We start from the raw sequence: 26871 nt of genomic DNA on the forward strand, positions 1-26871 counted from the left end.
TGGCTGGCACCTGAGCTGCCAGCTGGGAATTTGCTGGCACTAAACTGGTGCAGAAACCTCAAGTAATGAACTGCAGAGTCAGCTGCAGCACAAATATCACTGACTATAAATCAAGGAAAATCTAATTGAAACCAATCTAGTAAACTAAGAACAAGGTGAATGCAGAACCGTTTTGTCAGAGGAAACGCCCTGCTACAACTTGGAAAATTTAATTTTTCACTTTCTTTAAAGCTATAATCCTGAAGTGCCTGTGTAACCTTATCACAGATAGAACAGTGAGTGGAGAAGCAGTAGAGTTCAGGGCATAAGAGACGCCCCTCACCCCCAACAAGCAAATGGGAATATGCTACTATCCTACTGAAGAAAACTACCAATATTTAATTTTTCAGTACACCAGAGAAGGGAAAATAATCAGAGAGCTTTTTCCCATTTCACCTTCTTTAAAACAGCCAATAATTTATCTTTTGTATAAGAAGCAAATAGAAAAAAAGGACAACGGTAAAAACATATGTTGCTTTTGGACACAGATGTTATTCAAAACCCACCTCATAACTGTGCAATCTGATTATGTTGACTCTCCATGGAATTCTAGTGCAGCGAGTCAAGCTGGTCTGCAGAGTTCTTAGGTCTATTACTAGGTGTACAGTAATCTTTACCCTTCTCTGCCTTTCCAGTTCCTGACAGGAGTAATTACATTTATACAGTCCTAAAATTACATTCAGCCCTTTGAAGGCAATGGCGAGGCTGATGTGGCCCCCAGTGAAAAAGAGTTGGACACTCCTGCACTAGAAAATATCAGCAAGGAGCTGAGGCACATTTTGTCTGATCCCTTTCCCTGTACTTGTGAACAGAAGATGTAGAGCCACTCACTGTGCTGTTGCATGGTTTAGTCTCCTCTGCCACCTGATGGCTTCTGCTTGTTCTGCAGCCTGTCAGCGCTCGGTTTCTCCTTCAGTGAAGCTCTGCAGAGTAAAGATATTTTTGCTAGACATTAGGGTCACATCAATGGAGCACAATGACAGCAGAAAGCCAAAGCCTGGTACACTTGAAATCAAGCCAAAAAGCACTTTCGGTTTTTTTTCCTGATGTTTCTTCACTCAATACAAAGCTTTTCTCCAAAACAATTAAGTTCCAATGAAAACTCCTCTCATATTCAGGATGGAAGTTAAAGTCTGAGGGGATATAAATGGCCTTCACCATAACCACCTAGACTGTTTCCCCCAATATTTCATTCTCAAGCATTTTCCAGTGTGGCAAGAGTCCCAAACTACAGAAGTCTTGAGCACTTGGGGTTTTTTGTTTTGTTGGGTTTTAGGGTTTTTTGTGCTGTATTTTTTTCTCTTGTCAACAAAAGTATTTAAAAGTGTTACTTGCCTACAGAGTGACTGAAGTCAGTGAGATTTGAGTTACAACAACTTTGAAAGAAAATTGCTGTTGTCCTTTCCTACCAGAAAATTCCCAACCAGTACCTGAAGCAGCACCTTTGTACCAGACTTAACTCATACTGCATTCTGACCATCTTAACTAAGGTTCTATAGATATGCATCATATTAATTTTATTTTTATTTGATTGGGTTATATTCTTTTTGACCCCTCTCCGACCACAACAGATAACACCTCCTGTCAGGGAAGTGCTTTTGCAAGCAGAAAAACTCCTGCTCTAAGTAACCAATTGTTAGGACCATCTGTACAGACGACCTTGACTTAGGTAGCTTGTTTGGTGAGCATACCTTTCGACAGAAAACAGTACTCTGGCCTGTACCTTTAACGCATTGCAGTAAACACTTGCACAGATGTGTAACAGCAGCACATCTGTCCAACACATTCTTGTTCTACAGGTTTGTTTGTAAACTCAACATTTTAAAATTCCCTTAAGTTCCATCCTTTCCTCTCTTTCCCCCTCCAAATAAAAACCATCCTTCCTGAAATGCTATCAGGAAAGCTTTGTGTACCTGACCTTTCACATTGTATCTTAAATGCTTTGTGCTAACGAAGTAGCTGCATTTATATAGACACAGAGAGAGTTTAATAGAACTCCGAGGTCCTTGAAAATGGAAATTCAGGAAAAGACTCCACTCTAAATTAGCATGTTGCAAACTGCCATTAAGATTAAAATACATACGTAGTGCTGAAAACTAAATTACTGCTTCACGGCTGAAAAGCCAGTCTACCTAAAATCCAATGAGTAGCAAAGAGACAAGGGAGAAATAAGGAGCTGGCAATTTTGTTGAGCAAAAGCTACCCTGACTCTTGGATCTGCAAGTGACATGAGCTGCTGCATTTCACAAAATAACGAGGCAGAGAAGAGCTAGCGTATTAAGTCATCTGCCACCATCTAATCCATACGCATGAACTCCCATGTTAGAAAGACAATTCACTGCATATTAGTGAATTTTCTATATAACAGCTGCTTTTCTACTGCAAACTAGGTTTTATAAACCAGCCCACAGGAAAAAAAACAACAAACATGTCAGGTACTCTACAAATATTTTCATGGAGTTTTTAAAGTCCGTATTTTTAAAGCAGAGATGAGTTGCAGTTATATAGAAATTAGCACATATCAGCTGTGCTAACAAGCCAAGTTCCAACAGAAGAAACTTATATGAGCACAAAGTAGCTGTAATAGGTATACTGACCTCATTAACACCACGCTTTCCACACGTGTAATGCATGTACCCATGTTTAGCAGACAAGCTCAGTGTGTACAGCTACTGAAAAACGGTCTAAGTTCAGTGTGAGATCAATTGCTCAGTTTTATACACAGAAGATTGTAGGGGGATGTTCCTATCCTCATGGACACAGCAACAATACTCTGATGGCAAAGTGCAAGTGAAAATTAATTTTTCTCATTTTCTGTACATCTCCCCTTCCTAATTTTTGCTACTTTCAGAAGGCACAAGATACTGATGCTGAATAGAGTGAGCTTGGCTTCAAGAGCAAGAATACTAAAGGTCAAGAATATGGCTACCACTGTGCCACAGAGACAGGCTGTTTCAAGATTGTTATTTTCTTAACTCATCAAAGCAACAGCAAACTAGTATCTGTGATGTAGAACTAGGATGTATGAGAAACTCTATGAAGACAATGCATTTAGTGATAATGGACACAGCTGATTTGTGTTCCAGAAGGCCACAGCTGATTTGTGTTCCAGAAGGCCTTGGTCTCTCTGCCAAAATAATGAGTTTAACACTGAAATAAAAATAGCTTAATTGCTTCTGCCATTGAGACATTGCTTGACTTTGCTCTACATTGCTATGAATGCAGTAAAGCTAAGCTATTTGTTCAAACTCTAATAAAATCAAACCCTACACCTTCCAAGTGAAAATGGTTTTGTTTCCACAAAGATTTTCATGGCCACTGAACTAAAAATGGAAATTAGTCTGTAACAGAAGCATTTTTGCAAACGTAATTTTCCGTCATCCTTGATTAGCATTCCCCTTCCCCATGAAAGGAGACAGAGATCCCTTTCTGACAGAGCTAACACCTTCCGCAGCCTCCCCACGTCACAGGTTGTGCCAGGGCTCAGGAATCCCCATCTCTTCTCCAGGCAATGCCACAGTGACACACAGCAAGGATCTTAAGAGACTAGCAAGGGCAATTCTCCCAGATGGCTGTGCTTCTGAAAACACTTGTTGTGTTGCTCCTAATATCTGTCCACAGTAGCAAAAAAGAAATGAAACTCACTCATTTAGGCCACACAGTGCAATTTGTTTCTCGGTAACAAGTTAAATGTAGCTACTACAGAGACTGAAAGTTCTATACAAACAGCTCTGACCAAATATAATTCCTCCCACTTCTATCCTGTTGTGATCACTTCTACTTTCAGCCATTTTTCCCCTCACAGGCTTTGACTCCACGTGATCAACACCAATGCTTTGCCTTACCAGCCAACAATTTTATTCCCTCTTCATGATAAACCCAGATACCACACACCATTGTCACTGCGTCTTCCTCTTCTCTCACATTTCAGTCTAGATTTCAGCTTTCCAACCCCACCACAAAATCCAAATCTTGTTATTTTTCCACTCAGCTTCCAAATAATAATTTTCCTCCCTTAACTAACAAAACAAAAGCCACACTGACTTTTTTTTTTTCCCTAGTTACACTGAACACTGAATCTTCTCCACCAGCTTCCTCATCCCCCATTTTCAAAAATCTTATCTCCCACAGACACACTGACATGCTTTTGGTTAATAGTGGTTGAACTGCTTACATGTCCCCAGCTGTTCAGGTCCACTGAAAAGATGTAAGTAGTAATCTCCTAGTGAGTTTCTAGGTTTCATTCTGGGGAGGGCCAAATCACTAGAAAATGGGCTTTTTCATGGACTGCAATTCATCTGGAGTAGCTACAGTGTAAGCTTGAAGAACCATATTTTGAAACCTCAGGGAACTATTTGTATAAGACACATAACAGTGACTGGGTGACCTGGGCTCTGTGGTCAGCTGTGTTCCCCAACTACTGTAGCATTATGTATTGTCTTTTGTCATGTCTTGCTTTGCCCTCTTGATTTTCAGCTGTAAAGTATAAGCAAGTACAAGGAATTTTTAATCTCCCCTGAAGTCTGCTGGCATTCTATAGCATAATCTTGTTTTTTCCTGGTCAGCTGAAAAACTGTACATCGTACCGAATTTTAGGCACCATTCACAACTAAACCCTCCCCTTTCTCCCTTCCTAACTGTTCAGCTCATTAAACAGTTAAGATGGTGCTGCTCAGAATCTGTGGTCATACCTGCACCTTAAAAATGAGTGCATACTTATGTGAGAGGAGGAAAAAATATAAAAATCAATCCTGAAACAAAGAGGACTGGCCCATTAACCAGGTTGTCAGGGAAGTAAGAATTCCTTGCCTCATAATTACTGCTTTAGCCTCTCTGTTTAGAAGAGGTTAGAATACAGACCCACTTCCAGAAAAAGAATTCATGTTAGGAAACTTGTTTCAAACTTTAGAAAACCAAAACTTCAGAAAAGCCACAATGTGTTTCTTTCAATTAGATCAATAAGCACATTTTACTTGTCAGGTTTGTTTACACAAAACTTTACGAGCTGTCAAGGCCCATCAAAACTAGATGGAAAGCAACTAGCCACCCACAGCATTGCTTTGTCTAACAAGCCTCAATAGCCCTGAAGGCAGGAGCTTTTTTCCCCTACATGCAAGAGGTAGCTCAGAGGAAAAAACAAACCCAACAACAACAAAACACCACAAAACAAACAAAAAACCCACAACAACAACAACCCCACAACAACAACCAAAAAACACAACACAACCCCCCCCACAAACCACAAACAGAAACAAACAAACCAAACCCACAAACAAACCACAACCTCAAACCAAGCAGCAGCATTTCACATCGTCTCCTCAGTTTTATGTTTCTGCCCATGAAGAACATTTTAACTGTCTGTGTAGAAAATGAGACTGTCCAATGCTGCCTTCCCCCTCAAATGTCTATGAAGTTTTATTCACAACTATTGACATTGCCCATTTTTAAACCCCTATGACTGGTACAACATTAAGTCCAAGATAAATCACTCCCTTTCAGCAAAGGCTTCTGTGCACATGGCTGAGGTATTTCACCAAAGGGCAGCAGCTTGCAATGTTACATGGAAAATACCTCTGGAGGTACAAGACAAAGCAGCTTTTCCAATACCACATTAGATACTCCACAGCTGCAGGAGAAAATTCTTCCCCCAGATACAATTACCAGTTTCAGCTGAGTCACTGTAGAGGTGAACCTGAGTTTGTTATAAGGCCTCTTCTGTCTAGTGCACTACTGGTAAGTGATGAATTACACTGAGCAAAACAAGCTCTTCCCTGAAAATGAGTCCAGCATTCTAGAAACACAGCAATTAATCGTATCAAAGCCAGACAGCAAATCCTTGTTAAGTCATCAAGACAGGAGCACGCAGTGACTAAGTGCATGTCCAACCCACAGCTCCAGGAACCTTCTCTCCATAGAACCCTGAGCACACTTCTGCTCAGAAGAGGGATCAGGCAGAGCCCAGACTTTCTTCCCTCACTCAGGTGCTGAAGTCAGAGCCAGAAACTCCCTACATTCCTGCCTTTTTGATTTTTCCCCTTCACTGGTGCTGTTACAAGAAATTGGAGGGGAATGACGGTGCAAACAAACCCTTTTCACATGGAGAAGAGGGGAAAGTAAGGTACAAGGAGGCTCTCCACACTGAGAGTATTCCATCTATTCAAAGCACTTGCCTTTCTATTTACTGTTGCAAACAGTTCAGCTGCATTCCACATTTTGGGTGAATTTGTAGGATTTTCTTTGGTTAAAAGAGACTTTTTTGTAACAATGTCTGTAGTCCACTCATGGAAGAAAATTGAAACCAGTAACTTTACTAAAAAAAGCTTTTAAAAGCGCGTAGCAGAAAAATAAAAGGCACTGTAACCAGCATGCTTCAAGTGACGAGCACAAAATGTTATGCTCACACATTCACAGGGATACTGGTTTTGGCAAATAAATCAAGCAGAACTTCTCCCAAAGGAGTCCATAAAGGCAGTCAAGCAACAAAAACAAAAAAAAAGCTCTATGAAGATGAGCTGTATCTCAGGCTCTGAAGTTGACCAAAATAAGGATGAGAGGCACTGGAAAGCCTCGTAACATAGCTGTCATCCTTTCACTGTATCTTGTTATCTACAAATCATGACTGCCCATTGAAAATGACAACTTGTAGCATGAGTCCATGACAGCAGTTCCCACATGAAAAACAGCGACCAACTACAATAGCTACCAAACTTAAGAATAGGCGTCAGGCAAAACAAATCTAAAGCCTAGCTTTAGATTTAAAACAAACAAACAAACAAAAGCAAACACCCCCAAAACAAACAAATAAACAAACAAACAACATACACACACAACCACACCCTTTCACTCTGCCCTGCTGTTTAATACTTTTAAAAATAGGTAAATAAACATCAGCATACTGCAATCAAGTGTACTTGAGTTTCTTCAGTGTCGTAAAATGAAAAATTTGCCATTTTCACTCATATAATTGCAGAATTAGTCTTCTATACACAGGCATTCTAACGGAACTGCCGTTCTTTTTGGAAATAATAATGCCATTAAGCTTGCATTTAAGAGCAAGTGATACTGCTTGGGGATGCTGCTACGTACAGTTAAAAGAGAGTCTGAAGAACTCGAGTTTTAATAAAGCCAAGGACATCCAGGACTTAGAAGATTTGCATTTTGTGGCATGCCTAGTATGGCTAGAGATGTCTTGTAAGTCTTGCACTTCTTGACACCCGTGTAACTTCAAACAGGGCCACCTGAGACTTGATACAACAGCTCTACCCACAGTGATTCTTTCCAGACTACAACATCCTCAAGCCAGCATATCCAGTGCCAGCAGCACCACTGCGGCTGCTTCGGCAGCTCAAACGCTCCAGCAGCACAAGTGCTTGTCAGAATATTGTAATAATCTGGCCAAGGTGTTCTCAGAAAACAGCCTACAATCAACCAAATTCTTAGAATTATTTCCCTTCATTTAACTGTAAATATTTTGTACTAAGCAAAATAAAAAACCCAACCCTCTCAATGATGTGTTACTCCAAATTATAGTTTAGATTACAAACCAACCAGCCAGCCCTAGAACTACCATGAAAGAAATACTGTTTTCTCTGCCTACGTTCATAGGACTCTGACAACACCAAGATCAATCTGTTTTTCTACAGAACTACAGTGCAGTGTCACTCCTCCAGATGAAATTGCTATGTGTTTTGAAAAGCACAACTTTAAAGTCTGTTTGGGAATTTCAAGCTCCAGCCTTAAAAAAGAAAAAAAGAAAAAGGCAAAGGGAGGGTTAGCTTTTGTAACACATTCTTCTTTTCTTCATGGTACCCGCTAATCCAGAAGAATCTATTATTTTTCTATTTGTCAATCTGCTTTCATTATCTTCAATCTTGTTTCCTTGCATTTCTCTGACCCTACAAACTTGCTTCTGTGTTTCCCTTTTACGGCACCTTCCCCTGAGCCAGGCTTAATAATTGCCCTCTTTCTTACAAGCAATCCTTTTTTCCCCCTTAAAAGTGCTAAATGAGCACTTTTAATCTGCTGTTACCCAGATTCATTTTAAACAGGAAGGGCAGGTAAATACATAGTTCTTTCAATCATTGTAGCTGGTACAAAGTAACGCATGAAAATCTTGATTTTTTTAAAATAAATCTGAATACAATCTAATCTAGGATTAAATGTATATATGAAGAGCTGTAAGTATAAGCTATCCTTTACAGAATTTTAAATTAGAGCCTTCTAAAAACAGGATTGTAGCAATTTGTAAAATTACTTCAGTGATTTTTTCATCATTCACTTTAGCACCTCAACAGCTACAGACTATCCCTTTGAGAAAACAAGTCCCATTTAACTGACACGCAACCACAGCAACAAAAATGTCAGCTGCATATGCAGAAACAAACAACTACAAATGAAATAGAAAAGGATATTGATATACAACCCCCAACTCTCAGATAAAACCCTCATCAAAAGCATTGCATAAAAATGACACAACAAATGCAGATAATTGCAAAGAATGATTTAATAAGATGATATATATTATCAAAAAAGCAGCAGGCTTTTCATCCTCCAATAACTTATTGTCTTCCTAAATCAAATGCAAATAGCCTTTTGTTTTACAAAAGGGTGCCCAAATGGATCCAGCTATTATTTCACTGTATCACCCAGCAGACTTCCCTTCCTCTTTATCACGTATTTGATGGAAATATTTTAAGAGATCTTACCCTCTATAAGAAGCTTATTGGCACATAATACCGCAGAGCCCAAATTATTTTCTTTGAATTAAATCAATACTGCTGAGACTGATGCTATGACATAATTCATGCAGGCTGAAAGGGAAGTAGAGGCTGAAAAAGGGGAAGAAAAACACCACAAACACAAACCCAAAAGACCCACATAAGCCAATTACAGCCAGAATATGAAAGTTGCAGATATACGAAGCCTAATTCCTTTAAACTGAAGATCTCCAGGCACACGCCCCCTTTTACCTGCCTGTTACACTGGAGGAAGCAGACCTGCACATGCATGAAACACACTTGAGTTTTACAAGCAGTAAACTAGTGCATCAGATGCTAAGAATTATGGATCCATTAACAACAGCCTGCAAAGTGTCCTTCTTGAGCACCCACAGGTTAAAGCAAAATAACTATGAATCTTCAGCAGCCTGCCTGCTGTAAGGGGAAAACAAACAGACAAGCAAATACAAACCACCACAAAACCACACACCCCACCAACAAAAAACCCCACCACACACAACAAAAAAACCCACATCACACACAACAAACAACACCACTTTGCTAGTAGGGTGTTTGTGTCCAAAGAGATCTTGTCTCTGTTCTCAAATACTTGTTCAAACAGAAATCTGTTCCATTGTCTCAAAAGCTTCAGCAACAGCTGCTTCTGATTTCTCAGAGAAAATTGTCTCTTCAGCTCCATGAAACTCTATGGAACATAGGAACTATATAAGCCTAATGGGGAGGAAGCTAAGGGGAAGCCTCCAGGAAGAGATTTTAAGATGCACATACCAACAACTCACTGATTCAGATTACCGACACAGCTCTGCGATGCTGCTGCAGGCCTTTCTGTTGCAGCTCTTGCCAGCACATCTCCTGGGAAAATGTGGTTACCCTTAATATTGCCATCCTTTGACAGACCTTTGAATGTCAGACCAACAGCAAGAAAGATGAAGATAGAGATAACATTCAGGTGGCCTGGGTCTGGTCTTGTCTAACACACAGAAAGACCAAAAGATGATCAGTTGCCCTGCATTTGCAGATTCCCAGTCTTTGCAATCAGGAACCCATGAGTCAACAATCCCAGTGAACCCCCAGTTGCGGCACAAACTCTTTCCCCATGCTCGGGACATACTTAAATTCATGAACTGTAGCTTCAAAAGTTCACATAATCAATTCTGGCTCCTGAAGAATTTAAAATAGGAATGGCCCTAAGGTGCAGCTCTGTCAGTAAAAGCATCACTTGGATTAACAAAACTAAACCAGACTTCTGTCAACATTTTCCAAAAGTGTTTGAGTGTTTCCCCACTGCCAGGTGGGGAAAGTAAGTTTACAGGGCTCAGATCTTCATTTGTACCATGGAAGGTACTTAAGCCTCTAAAAGTTTTCATCTGAGCAAAATGAAGCTTTATTTTCTAGCTAGGTAGCTTGTGACAGCGTGAAACCTAGAACATCCCTGTGTTCAGGTACTCAAAGAAAATCAGGCTCACACAAGTTTTACTAGAATGGCCTCTGCAGCCACACGAGGCAGCAACTCATGAACTGCCACATCAAGAACCACAGAAACAAAAAGAGCCCACAAAAATCTATCTTTAATACACCTCATGTCACAATTCAGAGAAACAAACAGCATGTTAAATAAATTTCATGACCCTCCAGCACAAAAAGGATAACACTAGATGTGCAAAACAGAACTTAACCATTGATCTAACAGCCTAATTCTATGCCTTGGAGAAGCCCTTAAGCTCACAGCAGGATAGTGGTGATAGAATGTGTGACAGAACAGATCACCAGGGTTTGTTTTTTTTTAGTTTGGTTTGTTTTTTTTAGAATACATTCCTCAACGGACTTTCCCTCAAAACTGAGGCCTCCAAAACAACACACTTTAGTCATCAGCAACCAAAAATCTTCTCCTAATTATATATTGGTCACAACCTTTTGTGGTAGCTGAGAGACTGAGCAGGAGGTTTGTGCAGGATAGGGTCTCTACTCATTTTCCCCAGACAAGATGAGATGCTGCCTGAGATGCACATCCTGTACCCTACAGAGACTAAGGCTACTTTTTCCTCCTGAAGGATTAATAGCTTTTATCTTCAAACAGTTTTTCTTCCTTCATCAGTTAAGATCAGAAACAAGAGAAAGTACAATTTATTTTTAAAAAGGTGCCTGCCAGGATTAAAACAAAAGCATTCTCCCCAAAAATTAGAGGGGGTGGCTGACACTACCTGCTAAAGCTTGCTAACATTTGGGCTTGCAGCCAGCTTTGTGAAGGCATTTAGTTTCCTGTTTGGTGGTACAATCCCTTTGAATATTTTCCCTGCAGTGGTTTGTGAGAAGAGTGGAAGAGGTCAGCTTGTGTACAGATCCATCTTGGCACTTCTAGTTTGGATAGTGCCAGCTGTAGAAGAAGTTAAATCTATTTAAGGATACATTTGGGGTTAGAAAATGTGGCTGATTGTATTTCCGTAGGCTTTACAGCCTGAACTCCTGTGGGATGCCAGTAAACCCATGCTGACAAAGAAGGGGTTGGTAGGGAAACTGTTCATGGTATGCGTGGAACAAGCTATACTTTGAATAAAACCAGTTCTTTGCATGGTAAGGGGACTGAGGACAGTTCTGTGAATCTCAGTAGTGCTTCAGTGAAGAAACTGTTGTTGCATATGACAAGAGGGCAACATCCTTTACTTGCCTGTAGATCTCCAAGGACATCTTGCAGGTTCTCTAAGACTAGAACAATAAAGGATTCTCTTACATGACCATTTTTAACATCATGGGAGAAGGAATTTGGTGGTGGTGTTAAAAATATAAGAGGGGTACAAATTAAATTCTTAAAAGCATAAGCTAGTAGAACTATTTAGGGCTACCACCATTTATGTTAGTGGTTGAATCCTAATTTTTTTTTTCCTAGCTAGAGACAGAGTAGCAATCGTCATTCATTCTGAGTGCATCACAGCAACCCCAACATAGGAGTAGATGCAAAGTGTTATTCCCACCCCCAAGAAGACTGTGCCAAAAATAACAGGGCATGATTTTTGCATGTTTGTGCTCTAGGCTGTCAATGGGAATGGATGGCTGTAAGTAGCTTCATCTTGTTTATAAAAGCAAATGTTACCTGAGGAAAGAGAAAAATTAAAAGAAGTTGACTTCAGAACTTTTGAGAAAACAGATCAGGTTGTGCCTGCAAGCAGATGAAGAAACCAACAAGGCTGGCTTATGAGTGGGAGCCTCATGATGGTCACACCAAGATGACCATGGTGTCACACTTTAAATATACAGAACTCTGCTGCTTTAAGTTGCATTGCAACACCAACTGAAGACCAGAGTAATAAGCTCCATTACATCACGGAGACATCTAATCCATGCTGCACTGTGCTTCCCACAAAGAGAAATGCTTTAAAATCCACCAGTTTTCCCAATCACACCAGCTGCTCTTCACACACAACCAGCCATCAGCAGGTACAAAACTGAAGAGAATGAAAAAGCCACTGCCTGCAGGGAGGGGCCTTGCTGCTGCCAGATTTAAGTTGCAGCACAGCTAGAGCCATAGTGCCACAATCAGCTCAAGGTAGAATAGAGCAGAGCTGCAGAACTGTCAGTGTGAGGAATACTTCAAGAAGCATATCCATCACTCACTGTACTACAGTTTCCTGTTGGAAAGCATGGCACTTCGGCCACAACACTCTGACCTTTTCTTCCAAGTTACAGCAAGATCCACAAGTCTGTCCACCCTGCAAAAAGCAGCGTAAGGATGAGAGCCTTGAGCTGGCTAAAAACAAGCTGTGAGCATTGGAGTTAAAACACTGTGGTGTGCTATGGAAGCTATTTATCGAGTTGAAAGACAGGGATAATTTACACCAGATACAATGTCAAACTCACCTGGCCAAGAAGCTTTGAAGAGCCACATCCATAGCTTGGAACATGATTCTGGGCTGTGTAAATGTAGCCAAGTCTGATGCATATTGAGTATCCTTGCAACACAGAAAGTGGAACAAGGCAGGCACACCAAGTAGATTAAGCTACGGTGACTGGAATGAGGTTCACAGAGCAACTAAGCAAAACTTTGAAAGAAGAATCCATCCAGAGTTACTAACTGCAAAGACATCACATGTAGTCCCAGGAGTGTAGAGATGAATCTCTCATCTAACACAGGATGGCTGCATTCTTGAATGCACAACCTGCAACATCTGTGCCCTGTTCCCCCTACTTGGGCTATTTCCAATGTCAGGTCTGCGCATCTCGGCTCTTTCGAGGTTCCAGGCATCTCTCTACCCCAGCACTCTACCCCATCTCTCACTGCTTCCTTTCAGTTCACAGTTGTTTCATTCCCATTGGTATAATTCAAGCCAGGAGACTTTACCTATTGGTACACTCTTACATTTACAATACCGTTCTTGCTTTGAGTTACAGCAGTGATCTCACAGAGAGCTTTTCTCAGACCGTGACCATGGTGGATAGAGTAACCTTCAGGACTGTGAATTATTTCAAGGATTTATATCATATCTTTGCAACCAAATGTCAAATGTCCCCTGAAAACTGAGCCCAGGGTCTAACATTCACTGTCTCCTCCCACAAAACCGAGGCTAAAATACTAATTTTAGCAAGATGAGTTATATGCCAAGGAGAAAGGGCAACATGATAGTAAGAGGCCAGATTTGCTATACAGAGAGAGATACAAGAAACGGGTCTATAGCAGAAATGGAAAATGATCACAGATCTCAGCTACTTGGGTAAGGTCTGCTCCTCCAGGCATTGCTTAAGCTCTCTACTTGCACAGCCTTGAGAAGGAGCTACAGCCCATATGAAGTTTTGCTAACTCTCTACAATTCCTCGTTATACAGTGTAGTGGGATAACACACTGAGGATCTCATAGTGACTTTGCATCTTCTGCTTCTCCTATTATTTTGCATACTGCTACAGTCCTTTACTCCAAACTTCCCCCGGGAATTATTACTTCACCCCTTTTCTCAGAACTGCCTTCCCATTCAAATCACTGACAATTCTGTTTTTAAGGGGCAACACAGAATTATAACAATATTTAAAGATATCCTTAAAGCAGTCAGCCTATCATTTCTCTATTACATCTTCTAGATATTTCCAGGCACAGCATGTGGAATATCACAGAAAGCCATCTGCATATCAAAGATGATGCAAGGCAGTTTAATACTTTTGCTAGCATCATGATCAATACATGCTATACAGCCCATTAAACCAGTCTGACTCTACATTAGACCACTGCTAGCAATTTTACCTTTTGCAGCTTAAAGTGCCGGAGACTGCCTAAAAAAACAACCCAGGCATCTCTTTCTTACAGAGGAATTTCTCTATTCTGCACCAGAACTGGGAACCATCCCCTTCTGCCACCAATAACTGCCCTTGTAACCTTAAAAAATGAGAAGTGGTAGGATGCAGTTAGTCAGAGTTTCAAATACTAGGATTTAGAAAGAGCACCTCCCTGTATCACAGCTGAATGTCCAGCACCCTGACTTTTTAAGCATGAAGAGGGATTTCTCCACCTCTGGCTTCCAGAAAGCCTGCCTGGGACTTGAGGAACCTTCAGCCAACAAAACATCACTGAAAAAAACAGATTTTAGATAAAGTAATTGTCACTATGAGAATAAACGAGGAATAAGCCTCCTGGCTGGGGTGTCCCTGTGATGCTGCTCACCAGCTGATCCTTTCTGTGGCCTCAAATGGTAGGCCATAAGGGAAGAAAAAAAAAATCCAATCTGATTAAGGGCTGGGTACTACACCCCCAAACTTAATCCTCCCCTTAAGCAAATTTACACAATCCTGTAACAAAATTACAGCAGTGGAGCCCAGTTTCCTTTTATGGGAATTTTCCCCCATCTGGTAAAAAACCCAAACCAAACCAAAAACAAAAAATACCACAAACTTTGGTGAAACCCTCTAACAAATCTTAACCTCACTGCCACTGTTTAAGGACCTTGCAATTGGCAGTGCTTTGCTATAGCATATATAAAAACAAACATTACAATACAGACAGGTGAGCCATCTTTAAGCTGCATTCTCACTGCACTATGATATAATACAAGCTTTACAGTTTGTGTACTTCTTCAAGACTAAGTGTTCTTTCGCATTTTACACTCTTCAAGGACATTCACACCTTTGTTTAAGCCATGCCAAGGAACTCAATTATTACATGCATATACATTCAATGCTATTTGCTCATGCAGTTTTACCTAATACCCTATATTTCGAGCTCCCGCTTTTTTTGGCTGGCAGTATAATTTCAGTCTGAACAGGAAAAATTATCAGCCTCACACTGGTTCCTTATGATTTGTATTGACGTAACACTATTCATCCATCCCAAAGCAGTTTTTTTTTCCACACACCTCTGAAAAAACAGCAATTTTTAAGCCTGAAAGCCACTTTGTTCCACAAACCCATCAGTCACCTGAGGGCTGGTGATACAGCCGTACCATGCCAGTTCAAGAACACCAAGCAGTAGTGGGATGCTGTAAGATAAAAAAATCCATGCAGACAGGTCAATGTCAGCCAACAGAAGACAAAGCATCTCTCCTTTGCCAGAGAAAAGAAAGATGACCTACCTTTAAGCTTAACTCAGATATTTCCAGTAAATAATCATAAATCAGGAATAGTTTAATAGCAAGCACTATTTTAAGAGTCAACTCAGGCCCCAAGGTTAGCATTAATATTTTCCAGTTATTCTTTGCTTTCCCTGGCCACTCCTTAACAAGGGTTCCTAAATCTCAAGGTCACAAGACACTTCAGATTCATATTAGAAGGTATCTTCTTGCAATAACCAGCTCAAACAAAGTACTCTGGGTGACAGAGAACAAGACAGTTCAGACCATTAAATTTCAGATGAGAGGTCACCCCATCTCATCCTCTCATGCAACTGCCTTACCTGCCAGCCCAACTTCAGGAACACACAGCATTCTTCTTGTCAGGGTGCATTGGTATGACAAAGTTGTGGTGGCAAGGACACGTTTTCTGTAGAAGAAACACATTACAGAAAAGCCCTGAGTCAACTCCGTCACCTTTCATAAGTCCTGAGGCATGTTTATTGTTAGTAGAACAGATAACAGTATGCTTACATCAGCGTATGTAATTAGGAAAAAATCTCTAGTGTAAAATGTTAGTGCCATCACAAGTAAGAATTAGATAACCATCTGTGAATCCTTTATAAACTCAGTCATCCTTACTGTTAGCAACAAGCCAAATGTGAAAGTTGACCTGCTGCTGTGCAATTTGAGCATGTTCTGCGCAGAGATCGGCAGGGGCACCAAACCCAAGAGGGGAGGCTGTGCAAGCTGGACTTGTTAGGCCTGGGGAGGAAACAGCTTCAGGGGGACCCAAAACCAACCCCCCAGTAATTACAAGAGGTTTATTAAGAAGACTGATCTGAGATCTTTATTGAGGTGCTCTGTGGAGGAAAAGGGACAATGGACATAAGTTGAAAAAAAACAGATTTTAGATAAAGTAGTTGTCACTATGAAAATAATTAAGGAATGAGCTTCCCAGCTGGAGTGTCCCTGTGATGCTGCTCGCCAGCCGATCCTTCCCATGGCCAGGCAGAAGCCAACCACTGGATGTCAGCCTGCGCCCGCCAAACAGCACTGCTCGTACCCGCAAACAAAGGATCACATCCCACTGCAGCAGGAAGGCTTGCTTAATTACAAGCTTTTTACTTCAGGTAATAACTTCGGAGTATTACACTCCTTCAAAACCAACCTTGCTGAAAAATACACAATAGTTTAGTTTAAAAGCTTCTGAATCTGCACCTAAGGTTGAAAACTTAAGGCTAATTTCAGCGAAATAGATACCATGAGGTCACAAGTTCAGACTGCAGTACAAGGGCACATCAAGAGTCCTCTACAGTCTTGTTTAAATGCAAAACTGAAATACACATCAAGCTGGGTGTGTATTTCCCCTATGCTGGGATAAAGTGAATAGAAACAGACCAGTAGATGTTGTCATATAAATAGCACACCCTGCATGGAAGATATTGTGTGTGTATTACTAAAACAGCAACAGTGAAACTGCTATAATTTCTATAAAGAAACTGCAAGGACAATAATCACTGTAGGGGAAAAAGAAACTAGAAATTCAAAACCATCCTCCACTGCCTCCTAGCATAATATTGATTCTACTCTCCTCCTGAAAGTCAGTTCCTGTTTATTTCAGCCAGGTACACTACAGCATGAACACTTAGAGGTCTGAATGGCAAGCTGTGGTGTTCTGAAACGAGCTTCACCTAAGAATGTGAAATGCAGAAAGCAGATCTGTGTTCAGCGTCAAAACTATTGATCTTTAACTGTCAACTTCACACTAATAGTGCTGCCAACTGCAAGCACTCAAAAGTTTTCTACAGACATTCTGTGTTCCCCTGCCACTTCTGCCTTCCCCACTTCCCCCAGATTTCACCATACAAGGCTGGGATAATTTTGTTTACCTTTGGTGCTAGTACTGTTAAGATTAAGGCTGTCTTGCTTCCCTACATTTGTAAATGGTATAAACTTAAGCTTTTCCTCTAAAAATAAGAGATTCTCAAGTAATAATCAAGCCTCAGCAATGGGAGTTTTAATTAAACATTGTGAAACAACAAAATAATGACAATTGAGGCACATTGTGCTGCTTCTCTAGAGTGAGAAGACCACGTCAGACTGCAATTTCTCCACTCTTCCGAGCACACACATCATCTTTTGCGGTGAATCTACCCAACACACCTTCTCAGTGCAGAATTCACATAGTGAAGAGACTGACCTCAGAGAGACAACAGCCATAGAAATCAGGAATTGTTGCACTCATTGTATCACATCCCTGGTGACTGACAAATGAAGTCACAATTCTCTTTTGGACAACTCAAGAAAGGATCCTGCCAATAAGTCACATGATGAAGCTATAAATTTATCTAGTCTATCACACCAGCAGTCAGGTTATAGCATAGGTCACTAGTGCTTGTGAGATGACGGTTTTACACAATGTGGGCATATGAAACAAGCACCTATGACATTGTGCAGACTAAAGGTGCTATAAAGCTTCATTAGATTGGACACCATCCAACAGCTGCACATTAGAGACTGAATTCAGTCGACTAGTGGCTTTGCCAGTACAATGCTTCTTCACAGCCAGATGCTTTATGAATACCACAAAGTGCACCCTTATCTTACTTTCCTCGGAATTACATTTTCAAGTAGCAAAGACAGACTTTGATGCCTCTTGAAAGCCTGCTGAGTTTTTTTTCAGCACAGAAGAGACAACTGCAGAACAGGGTCTCTGATGGCAGCCAGGGCAAAAGCAAAGAGAAATAAACACATGCTGGCCATTCTGCCACGATGGCCCCAGACTGGCCCCAACTGCCTGAGGAAGTCATAGCAGGCTGTTTTTCACCGATATGCCAAATGCTGCCCATCGTACAAGCACCAAAAGGAAAGTAAACGCGTACCTATGCTCTGTCGTATGCAGCTGCACTGAAAGTATTCTCCTCTTAGTTGTTCTGCTGTCCTGAAATATCCATAGCTCACAGAAGCTGGTTAGAGAGCAAACAGGAGCTGGAACCAGTTATGCCCGCAAGCTTTTTGGATTAATTGCAACGTCAAGGACTACAAACACTGGTCTCACTTTATACCACAAAATGTCCGTTCTTGCCTGGAGCTCTTGCACTGTATGGGAAGAGAATAGGATAGTATCTTTGTGGAGAAATTTATATAACACTTTTTACATTTGCCTCCTATACACCCATGTAGAACTGGGTATGTTAATAACTTTAAGCAATGATGTGATGATTTGAGGCAAAACTTGTATTTTCCAATAGCAAGTGCTAAATATCACAATTTTTATTCAAATCCACAGGACAATTTAATGTATTTTGTGGCTACACATACTATTCTGGTACTCACCGCTCCTAGCGTGTGCCAAGGTGTAGGATGCATTTCCACCAAGTAGCAGGACTATCCAAAATGAATGCATCCAATTGCAGACACCTCATCTTGGAATACTGTACTGAGTAGGAACCACCCAGCTAAAATATTACACTTTGTTAGTTAAAAAGTAACTGTTTGCTCACAGACAACACCGCCAGAGGCCTTTGACAAGTTCCAAGTACTGCTAGTCCTAAAACGTTGTCATTCAAACCCCTTCAAACACAAAACTTCACTTGAAGAACCTGCTATTTGAGGCTGAACTGACAGCGCAGGGGCTTAATACCACCACCTTCAGCCACAGACACTTTTGAGTAACACACCGGGGGGGGGGGGGGAGGTGGGGGTGGGATGCTCAGCCCCACACCTCTCCACACGTCCCCGCGTCCCGAGTGGAGGCAGCAGAGAGCCCAAGGGGCGATAACCAGCCCAGCGGGCACTGACAGCAGCAGAACCACCACCCCCGCGGCCATTTTACCTCAGGAGGCCCTTCCCCTCACAGACGCAGGCGCGGGCAAACGCGCGGTTCCGATTGGCTGCCGCGCTCGGCCCCGCCCTTCTGGAAGGTTCTGCGCCGGCTGAGGCGCCCGGAGCCGCGCTGCCGCAAGGGGGCACTCGGCACCCAGCAGAGCTTGACCATCTTCACTACCAGCACTCCGGGGGGAAACTAGGCGCCGTGGTGCCCCGAAGCCGGGGAGGGAGCCCCTAAGCAGGCACCGTCCTCAGCCTCACCCCGTCCTCCTGCTTCAGCCACAGGTTCAGCTTGAACATGCCCCGTACCAGCACACACGAGGGGTGAGATACCGTGCTGACACATGGCTGAGGCCCATAATTAGTTAATCAGTGATTTCTGAATTGTTGGCACTCTCTTGCAACAAAAGTTATTTATTCCAGCGAGTCACACATGGCTCACCCAAGGAAATTATTTTCAATGTCTAATGTGGTGTGAGGTTATGGCAGGGAAGTGCAAATCAAGATTGCACATCTAATCCCAGACGTGACATTTATACCACACAAGACTTAAAGCAATTCAAAGGCTATTAGCTTTATTACCAAGTAATGAAGTACACACAGGTAAAAAATGTCTAAAAACAAATCTTGCGTGGGACTATTTCCCCATCGCAAATCACTCCCTTTAAATGAAAACTTTATTGATGTGAAGACAGATGACTTGTTTCACAAACGCCCATTACAGACAAGGCTGTGTGTCGAGGGAGGGTGTCCAGGTTTCCTCCTGCCAGCTTTCCCGAGTAGCAGCCAAGAGATTACCTGGCTGCTTCCAGCATTATTCGCAGAAGAAATCGATGTCCTGAAAAAGAGAGAAGGAAAGATGCTTTGGGATTATGAAGGATTAACATTCCTTTATCACCCCCAAAGGTACATAAGTAGATGTAAACACCAAATACGCTATAATATACCCCAAACACATCATAATATACTCTGTAAACAAACTAACTTCACACAATTTTGGAAAAGCAAAAGGTCGTCTTTCAACTCCTTTTGCACAGCTGCAATGATTTGTTCCTGCTATATATATTTAAAGTGAACTAGACAATACCACCTTCTCTCTTTATTTGAAATGCTTCTTTTATCTCTCTTTTTGTTTTTTTCCTGTATTCCCACATCCATATCTGGAGTTATTAGTCATATGTAACCCTTTATCCTTAAACAGCTCCTAATCACTCATGAAAAGATGCCTTAAACAGACTGAGGCTATGCAATACACTTGCTATGGAGAAACGTGACTAGAAAATGAATGCCAGTATTTTTGCTCGAAAACTTCCAGCATGGGCCAGACGTTCACAGCAGATTGCTTTCATCTAACTTCCCACTATTATCTCATACAGCTATGTAGATCTCGATTCTGCTGCAGGGAATTATCACGCTGTGGTGCTCAAACTGTACAATATTTACATTAGCCCAGCGTATTGCATATAGTTGTCCACTGGAAGGAGAAGCCAGGGAGCTGTTTCAGAGCAGGTGCTTGCTGGTAATGAAAGTGCTCTCATCTTAGCCAGCAAATGGCCAATTTTAAGTGATGGAGGGAAGGCAGGCAAGTCCAACACCACTTTGTAGTACACAGTCTATTGTGTGGAGTCTATTGTATTTAGTGTGAATCAGAAGTAGCAGCGCTGGGGGGAAAAAAAAAATCTCCTAAAATGTATTGCTCAAACAGCAACCAACAGGCATGGATTACCCAGTGCTGCACAAAAGGATGCTCAGAGAAGTTCACAGGCAAAAGTGTTTATTAGCAGGGTCTGTAGCTGATGGCATTGTCTCCAAAAGAGAAAGTTACTTTTTGGAAAAAGAACAAAATAAAAAATGAGAAAAAAAAAATAAGAGGAGGCTCAGAGACACAGAGGCCCCCAGACTAATGTCCTCTTTCAGCCTTCTCTCCAGTGCAGCATGTGCCCCCCCGCTAATACTTTTGCCCATCAGGTTCCTCTGAGCAATGCCATTTGTGTGTGCCACCCAGTGCTTCCATCAGTCCTGCATGCTGATTAATTGTTAACCTTGGGGCATCGGCACGACGCCTCATATAAATGAAACACCACAGCTCAGGGGTAGGTGGAGAAGGCTGGTTCTCACACCCTTCCCAAGAGAATTCTGTCAGTGTGCAACACTGGCTCTGTATTAAAAAAAGCATCTTTAAGGGACATTGCTGGAGCAAACAAGCAGGCCCATCCACAGATGGGTCCAGATGTGCTGCAGTTTTAAATAGGAACTTACAGTCATATCCTTAAGGTCACATTTGCAACATACAGCTGAGAGCAGCACAACAAGGAAAAGAACATACTTGTATCACCCTTCATTTTTGTTATGAGAATGTGAAACAAGGATAAAAAAACCCTGTGAAAGTCTACGTTGCTAGTTTTGCCAAAGAAAATTACCTTCCAATTAAAGTTCTGCATTGCAGCCTGGCAACAGCCCATTCTGGGCCCCGAGTCAGCCTACAGGCTACAACATTGCTTTAACCTACCTCTGCTTCCAGTTCAGCTTGCCATGCAGCAGAATGGCTGTCATATTGTTGAGAAAGAGCTTAGAAACATATTACCAATTCTTTCATGTTCTGTGATTAATTAATTGCTGCAATGCCTCTAGGCCAAATTCAGAATAACTGAATATAGTGTCAGGAAAAGCATTTCCTCAAATAAAGCTTGTCTGACAATGCAAATCCTAGCGATTATTAACATGAAACAAAATTCTTTCTTTCACTTGCTTCCTCTATGTTAATGAAACCCTTCTAATAATCTGGACCTAGGATTAAAAACTCTATATAGAATTTCAAGATCAACACACTAATTGTATTTTGCCATACGCTTCAAAATGGCATATAGCTAAATATTCAACATTGATGAAGGTAGTTATTGGAAACATAGGACTCAAGTTAAGCACAGAAATAAGCTACCAGTAAGCGTTAATTGTAAACTAAACCATACCAGCCTCTGAGAAAGGACCCCCCTTTTGCACTGCTCTGTGAAGTGTTTCAGATCTTCAGTTAAATTAAGAGTTGTCTGGTGTATGAGACACTACTGTACTTCGTTGGGGACAATTACTCTTTCAGAAATACAACCTGCTCACTCACAGAACACTAGCATGTTTCCCATTCACATTTTAATTCAGCTTTTTGATAGCCGTACCAATACCTTTGAAAGAGTGCTTGCTTTCTCATAAAGGACTGTAAATCAGAAGTTCTCTATGACAGTGTCAATCTATAAACACAATTAAGAGAAAGTGTGTTTATGTGCGTTGCTGAAGTTCGCACCACAATATCCAGACTCTAAAAAAGAAAGCTTCTTGCAATGTACTGCAAATGGTTTGGATAAAACTTCTTGAAGGAATACTATTCAAATACAATAGGAACTCTGGTAAGATCAAGCCCTTAATGCAGTATTCGCAATGCTTGCAATGTCAGAGCTTACGTTAGGGATTTTATTGAGGCTATTTGCCTGTATAAAGGCCCAAAGATTGGATCCCTAAGCACCTGTGATATGCTACAATCAACTGCCACTATTATGATTTGTTTTTACAGCAAATTAGCATTACGCAGCCAAGTATAATTATGTAGCCAGCTGGGCTTTTGCAAATTCCTTACCGTTGTAGGAACAGTCTTATTTGCTTCTTGATAGACGTGTTGTTCTGAGACTAAACTGCTAGGGAAATAACCAACTGTCCCCATATGGTCTTCATACTGCTCTCCATAAACCTTCAAGCAAGGAGATGTATAATTAGGTCCCTGAAAACAGTTCTCATCTGGTTGGAGCTAGTTTGTAATTTAGTCAAAAGCAGTGATTAATAGTGTTTTTTACCCTGGTGTTAGATTTCCTAGTTTCCAATTAGCTGGCACATGAAACGAACCATTAGCACAAGTTCTGATCCAGGCATACATTTTTGGAGTAAATTAATACTGCCTATAGTTTATTTGGAAATCTTTTATAAATACAGCTAATGTTTATCTTTGCTTCCCTTAATTTTAAGGGGTTTATGACAAACTGTGGTAAAAGCTTTTTCCTCCAGTTTCAGCAAACAGGCACAGAAAAAACTGTCAAGCCCTTCCATTAATAATTACCATATAGTTATTCCATTACAGAAAAAAAGCTTAAAACCCTCAAGACTCCTAAATCAGTTTAAGTTTAAACATTCACTTTGAAAACTAAGTAGCTTCTTTAAAACCCACAATAGCTCAGCATTAGCATCCATTTCTTGACAGAAATGTGTGTTAATCTACTTCTGGTTTTCTCATATACACAAGAATCTCCTCTTACACTTCCAGCCCAGAATTCTCCAGAGTCTTTTTCTTTCACTAGTTTTGAGTAAACATAAATCAACTGCCCTTTTTTAATATTAATGAATCTGCAGTCTGGAGCGTTGTAATCCTCTTCTGCTCTGGCAAGGGAAATGGTGTCTAGAAAAAAAAAACAAAACAAAACAATAAAAATACATGAATGAGGTAGACAAACTCATATTTCTCTCTGCCAAAGGATATATGAATTTATGTGTGCACACATGTAAAACTGTATCTACAGAGAAAGTAGGTTATCCTGAAATAAATAAGAGTTTTCAAGAGTTTGTTCTGCTCATTTTTATATTCTCCAGTAAGCAAAGTTAACAGCTTAAGAATGTTCGCGGTGGAAGTTACAATCCTCTCTGCACCTACTTTTCATTGGAATGAAAAATGTCCATTACAAAAACTTTTTTTGCAGTAAAACTGCACGTGACATTCCACACGAACTCTACCAGTCTGCTTTTAAAATTGACAAACCAATGCAAATATAACTGAGCTAAATAAGCAGAGTAGTTTTCCCTCACACTACAGCATCCAAACACCGCAGTCACTCTTAAGACCACATTCTCAAAATTAGAATTACTTACAGACACAGTTGTCATCAGCACACAGCTTCTTGCTAGCAAGCTTGTCCATGAAAATTCCAGTTACAAGAGGACACATTAATCCGACACACAAAACAACCAAATAAGCAGGTTGTGTCATTTTTTTTGCTTTGCTGCAGTGATTGCTGAATGTGTCGGGTCCAGCGATCCCCATCCTTTATGGAAGAGGCAGACACCTGGACAAACATGCCGGGCCAATGGGAAATAGTCAGGGCGACATTCCACCCCACCAGAGGAGCTGCGGGCGGAAGACCTCAGGGTTCGCTCACGAAACTCAATCCCTTCCCAAAGCTGTTCTGCATTAACATTTCAGTCAGTAACTGTATTATTTAAATGTTCTAAGCCTTCCTGTAGTTGTCCATAATCTTAATCTTACATCAAGAAAAGTTCAAGAATGAAAATTAAGTCAGACCCTGGTAAGCAGCAAAGGAAATTACATCCTTCCAAATCCTCGAGTTCTTTATTTTAACAAATGCTGACTGACAAGTGTAATCTTGGACCGTCAGCCCTCTGTGGCAGAGATTCTCCTGTTATGGTCTACAGAAAGGACCTACTAGGACCCTAACACATGGATGCCAATGTAAACAAACCATTAGGGAGTTGAAACCCAGTAAAAAGGTTTTGCAAGTCAGCAATTTAAATTTGAAGTCTAAAAGGTTCAAGCACTGCACAGCCATATAGACAAGATCCCTTCCACAGGGAGATGCTGTGGAGAGCAAAACACACAGGTTACACTAGGACAGTGACCACTTTTATTGACATAGCTGAGTTCAGCTGAGTTTGCAGATGCAAGACACTGAGCAACATACAGTGCCACAGGCTGAATTAAATGTTCCTCTTTAAAACTTGGAGAGAACATCTAGAATTCATCTAACTTCCCCAAATCTTGTCCTAGCATACATGAGGCAAGACTCACAGGAAGTATTTTAATTAAAATAGGTGCACAGACATGCACAAAAGGAACAGCCACTGGAGTTACCGCACTGTAAGCAATATGCATCCCAGCTGTCAGGCTGCAGAAGGCTGCTCTGGATCAGCCCTTAAAAATGACCAAGTGCAGGTTTGGGAATTCCCAAAATGTCACTCCAGATAACCTACCTGATTCATGAGAAGGCCTGAAGAGCTGCTGGCTGCACCAACTTTCAGTCCACAAGCAGAACAGAGGAAGCTGTCAACCGTCATAAAAAATCCCATGCTCTATTTTAAAGAAAGAGCATCTTGCAATTTCTAGCATCACCCTCCTGTAACAACTGACTTCACTGTATTCTCCTCTCCTCTTCCAGCCCATTATTCATTCCTCCAGCCTCCCATATGAAGTGTCTAACTTCTTTCATACACAGCTCTATGCAAACCCTTCAAGTGAAGGTGAAGAGCTGTGGTATGCAATGGTATCATGTACACAGACTACTGGGATGCAAAGACAGCATATCTAATACCTATTATTAGGTATTGTGACTGCAGAAGAAAAAGCATAAGGTTCATGAGAAAATAATATAGTCACTTTTGCTCCCTTACGGGCACATTGAAATGGTTCTCACTTGCAAGTATATTCATGAAATCACAGGAAAAAAAAACACTAAAAAGAACAAAAAAATACGTGTATGGAGGTATGACAGTAGTCGAGATGGCACTAAAACGGGAATAATCTTGCAATGTACTCTGGGAGAAGAAGATAAAAGATTTTTTAGTTCTTGTGCAAAAGAAGTGGTTTACATAGCTAGTTTTATGCATAACTTTTTCTCAGAAATTGAGTGGACGTGCCAAAACTACTAAGCATACCAAGATTTTATACAAAACAATTATGCTTCCCTGAAGGTGCAGCACTTTGTCCAAAGGGCAGGTTTAAGTCAGATCTCAAGTGTTTCAGAACACAAGCTGGGGGAATCATGCTCTGCAGCTACAGCCGAGCCCACACAACACAGGATGGGCTGCACCAAGCCACAGCCACTACTGAAAGGCTACAGCTTCCAGCATCCCACCCCCATTGACCAAATTACTCTGGAAACAAAAAGCCTCAACACTTGCAATGTAGCCAGTCTGCAAAACATCTTCCTTGTAACACCAGCTACTCTAATACTTGCCTGATCTACTTCTAAAGGAAACCATGCTAACTCTGTCCCATTACTTCTTCGTCTGAAAGGGTCGTTAGTGGCCTCACAGAGAAAGTGGCCTCACAGAGAAAGTGTCCAAGTGAGGAATGGTGCAACATGAGCATGCGGTGCGACCGCTTCCTCTCAAACAAGATTCTGCAAGAGTCTGAATGCAATCCTAGGCAACACCATCGAACAGATACTGTGAGATTCACAATATAGTAATATTTTAAGTAAATTTCGTTATTCTCTTAACCTAAAATATCATTCTAGGTCTTCCATCACTGGAACAAAACACTTCAGCTTTTGAAGTGATTGTTGCACCCAAATATTTAGAACAGTTGCAACTCACAGAATTACCTTCATGTACTTCAGTGTATTTCATGTCACACAAGACCTGTAAAGCTTTATGACAAATCAAAAAAAATAAAACACCAAAAACAAAATAAAGAAAAAAAACTACACAAAAAACCCCACAAGCAAAAATCAAACAACCACAACCAAACCAACAACAAATCATATCCAGAAGCACTAGGACATGTATTTTAGAAAATCTGGCCTAAAACCAGATCATCGGGCTCATCTACGCTGTCTTTGTAAAGGGCCAGAAAGCTCTTCCTAAACCATGTATTAAAATCATTGGTAATAGGGCTGGAAAGAGCAGAAGACAAAAGATAAACTTTTATGTTTCTTCTGTGGACCTGCTTCTGCTACCAGCCACCATTATATGAA

At 41.0% G+C, this 26871-nt stretch overlaps 1 protein-coding gene and 1 long non-coding RNA gene across 2 annotated transcripts; both read right to left on the bottom strand.

The window, feature by feature from the left end:
- Positions 1-870: 870 nt before the first annotated feature.
- LOC135579177 (uncharacterized) lies at positions 871-19168 on the bottom strand. Its single transcript, XR_010471768.1, has 4 exons — positions 19137-19168; positions 18184-18400; positions 15643-15728; positions 871-962 (listed from the first exon to the last, which is right to left on the bottom strand). It is a non-coding gene; the product is annotated as an uncharacterized LOC135579177 (long non-coding RNA).
- Positions 19169-19678: 510 nt separating this feature from the next.
- OTOR (otoraplin) lies at positions 19679-24244 on the bottom strand. Its single transcript, XM_005504991.3, has 4 exons — positions 24032-24244; positions 23425-23564; positions 22755-22865; positions 19679-19967 (listed from the first exon to the last, which is right to left on the bottom strand). The coding sequence occupies exons 1-4, from the start codon at positions 24201-24203 to the stop codon at positions 19944-19946; spliced, it is 447 nt and encodes a 148-aa protein (XP_005505048.2). The 5' UTR covers positions 24204-24244; the 3' UTR covers positions 19679-19943.
- Positions 24245-26871: the final 2627 nt, after the last annotated feature.

The sequence above is a fragment of the Columba livia genome, chromosome 3 (assembly GCF_036013475.1).
Source record: "Columba livia isolate bColLiv1 breed racing homer chromosome 3, bColLiv1.pat.W.v2, whole genome shotgun sequence".
NCBI classification, from domain to species: domain Eukaryota; kingdom Metazoa; phylum Chordata; class Aves; order Columbiformes; family Columbidae; genus Columba; species Columba livia.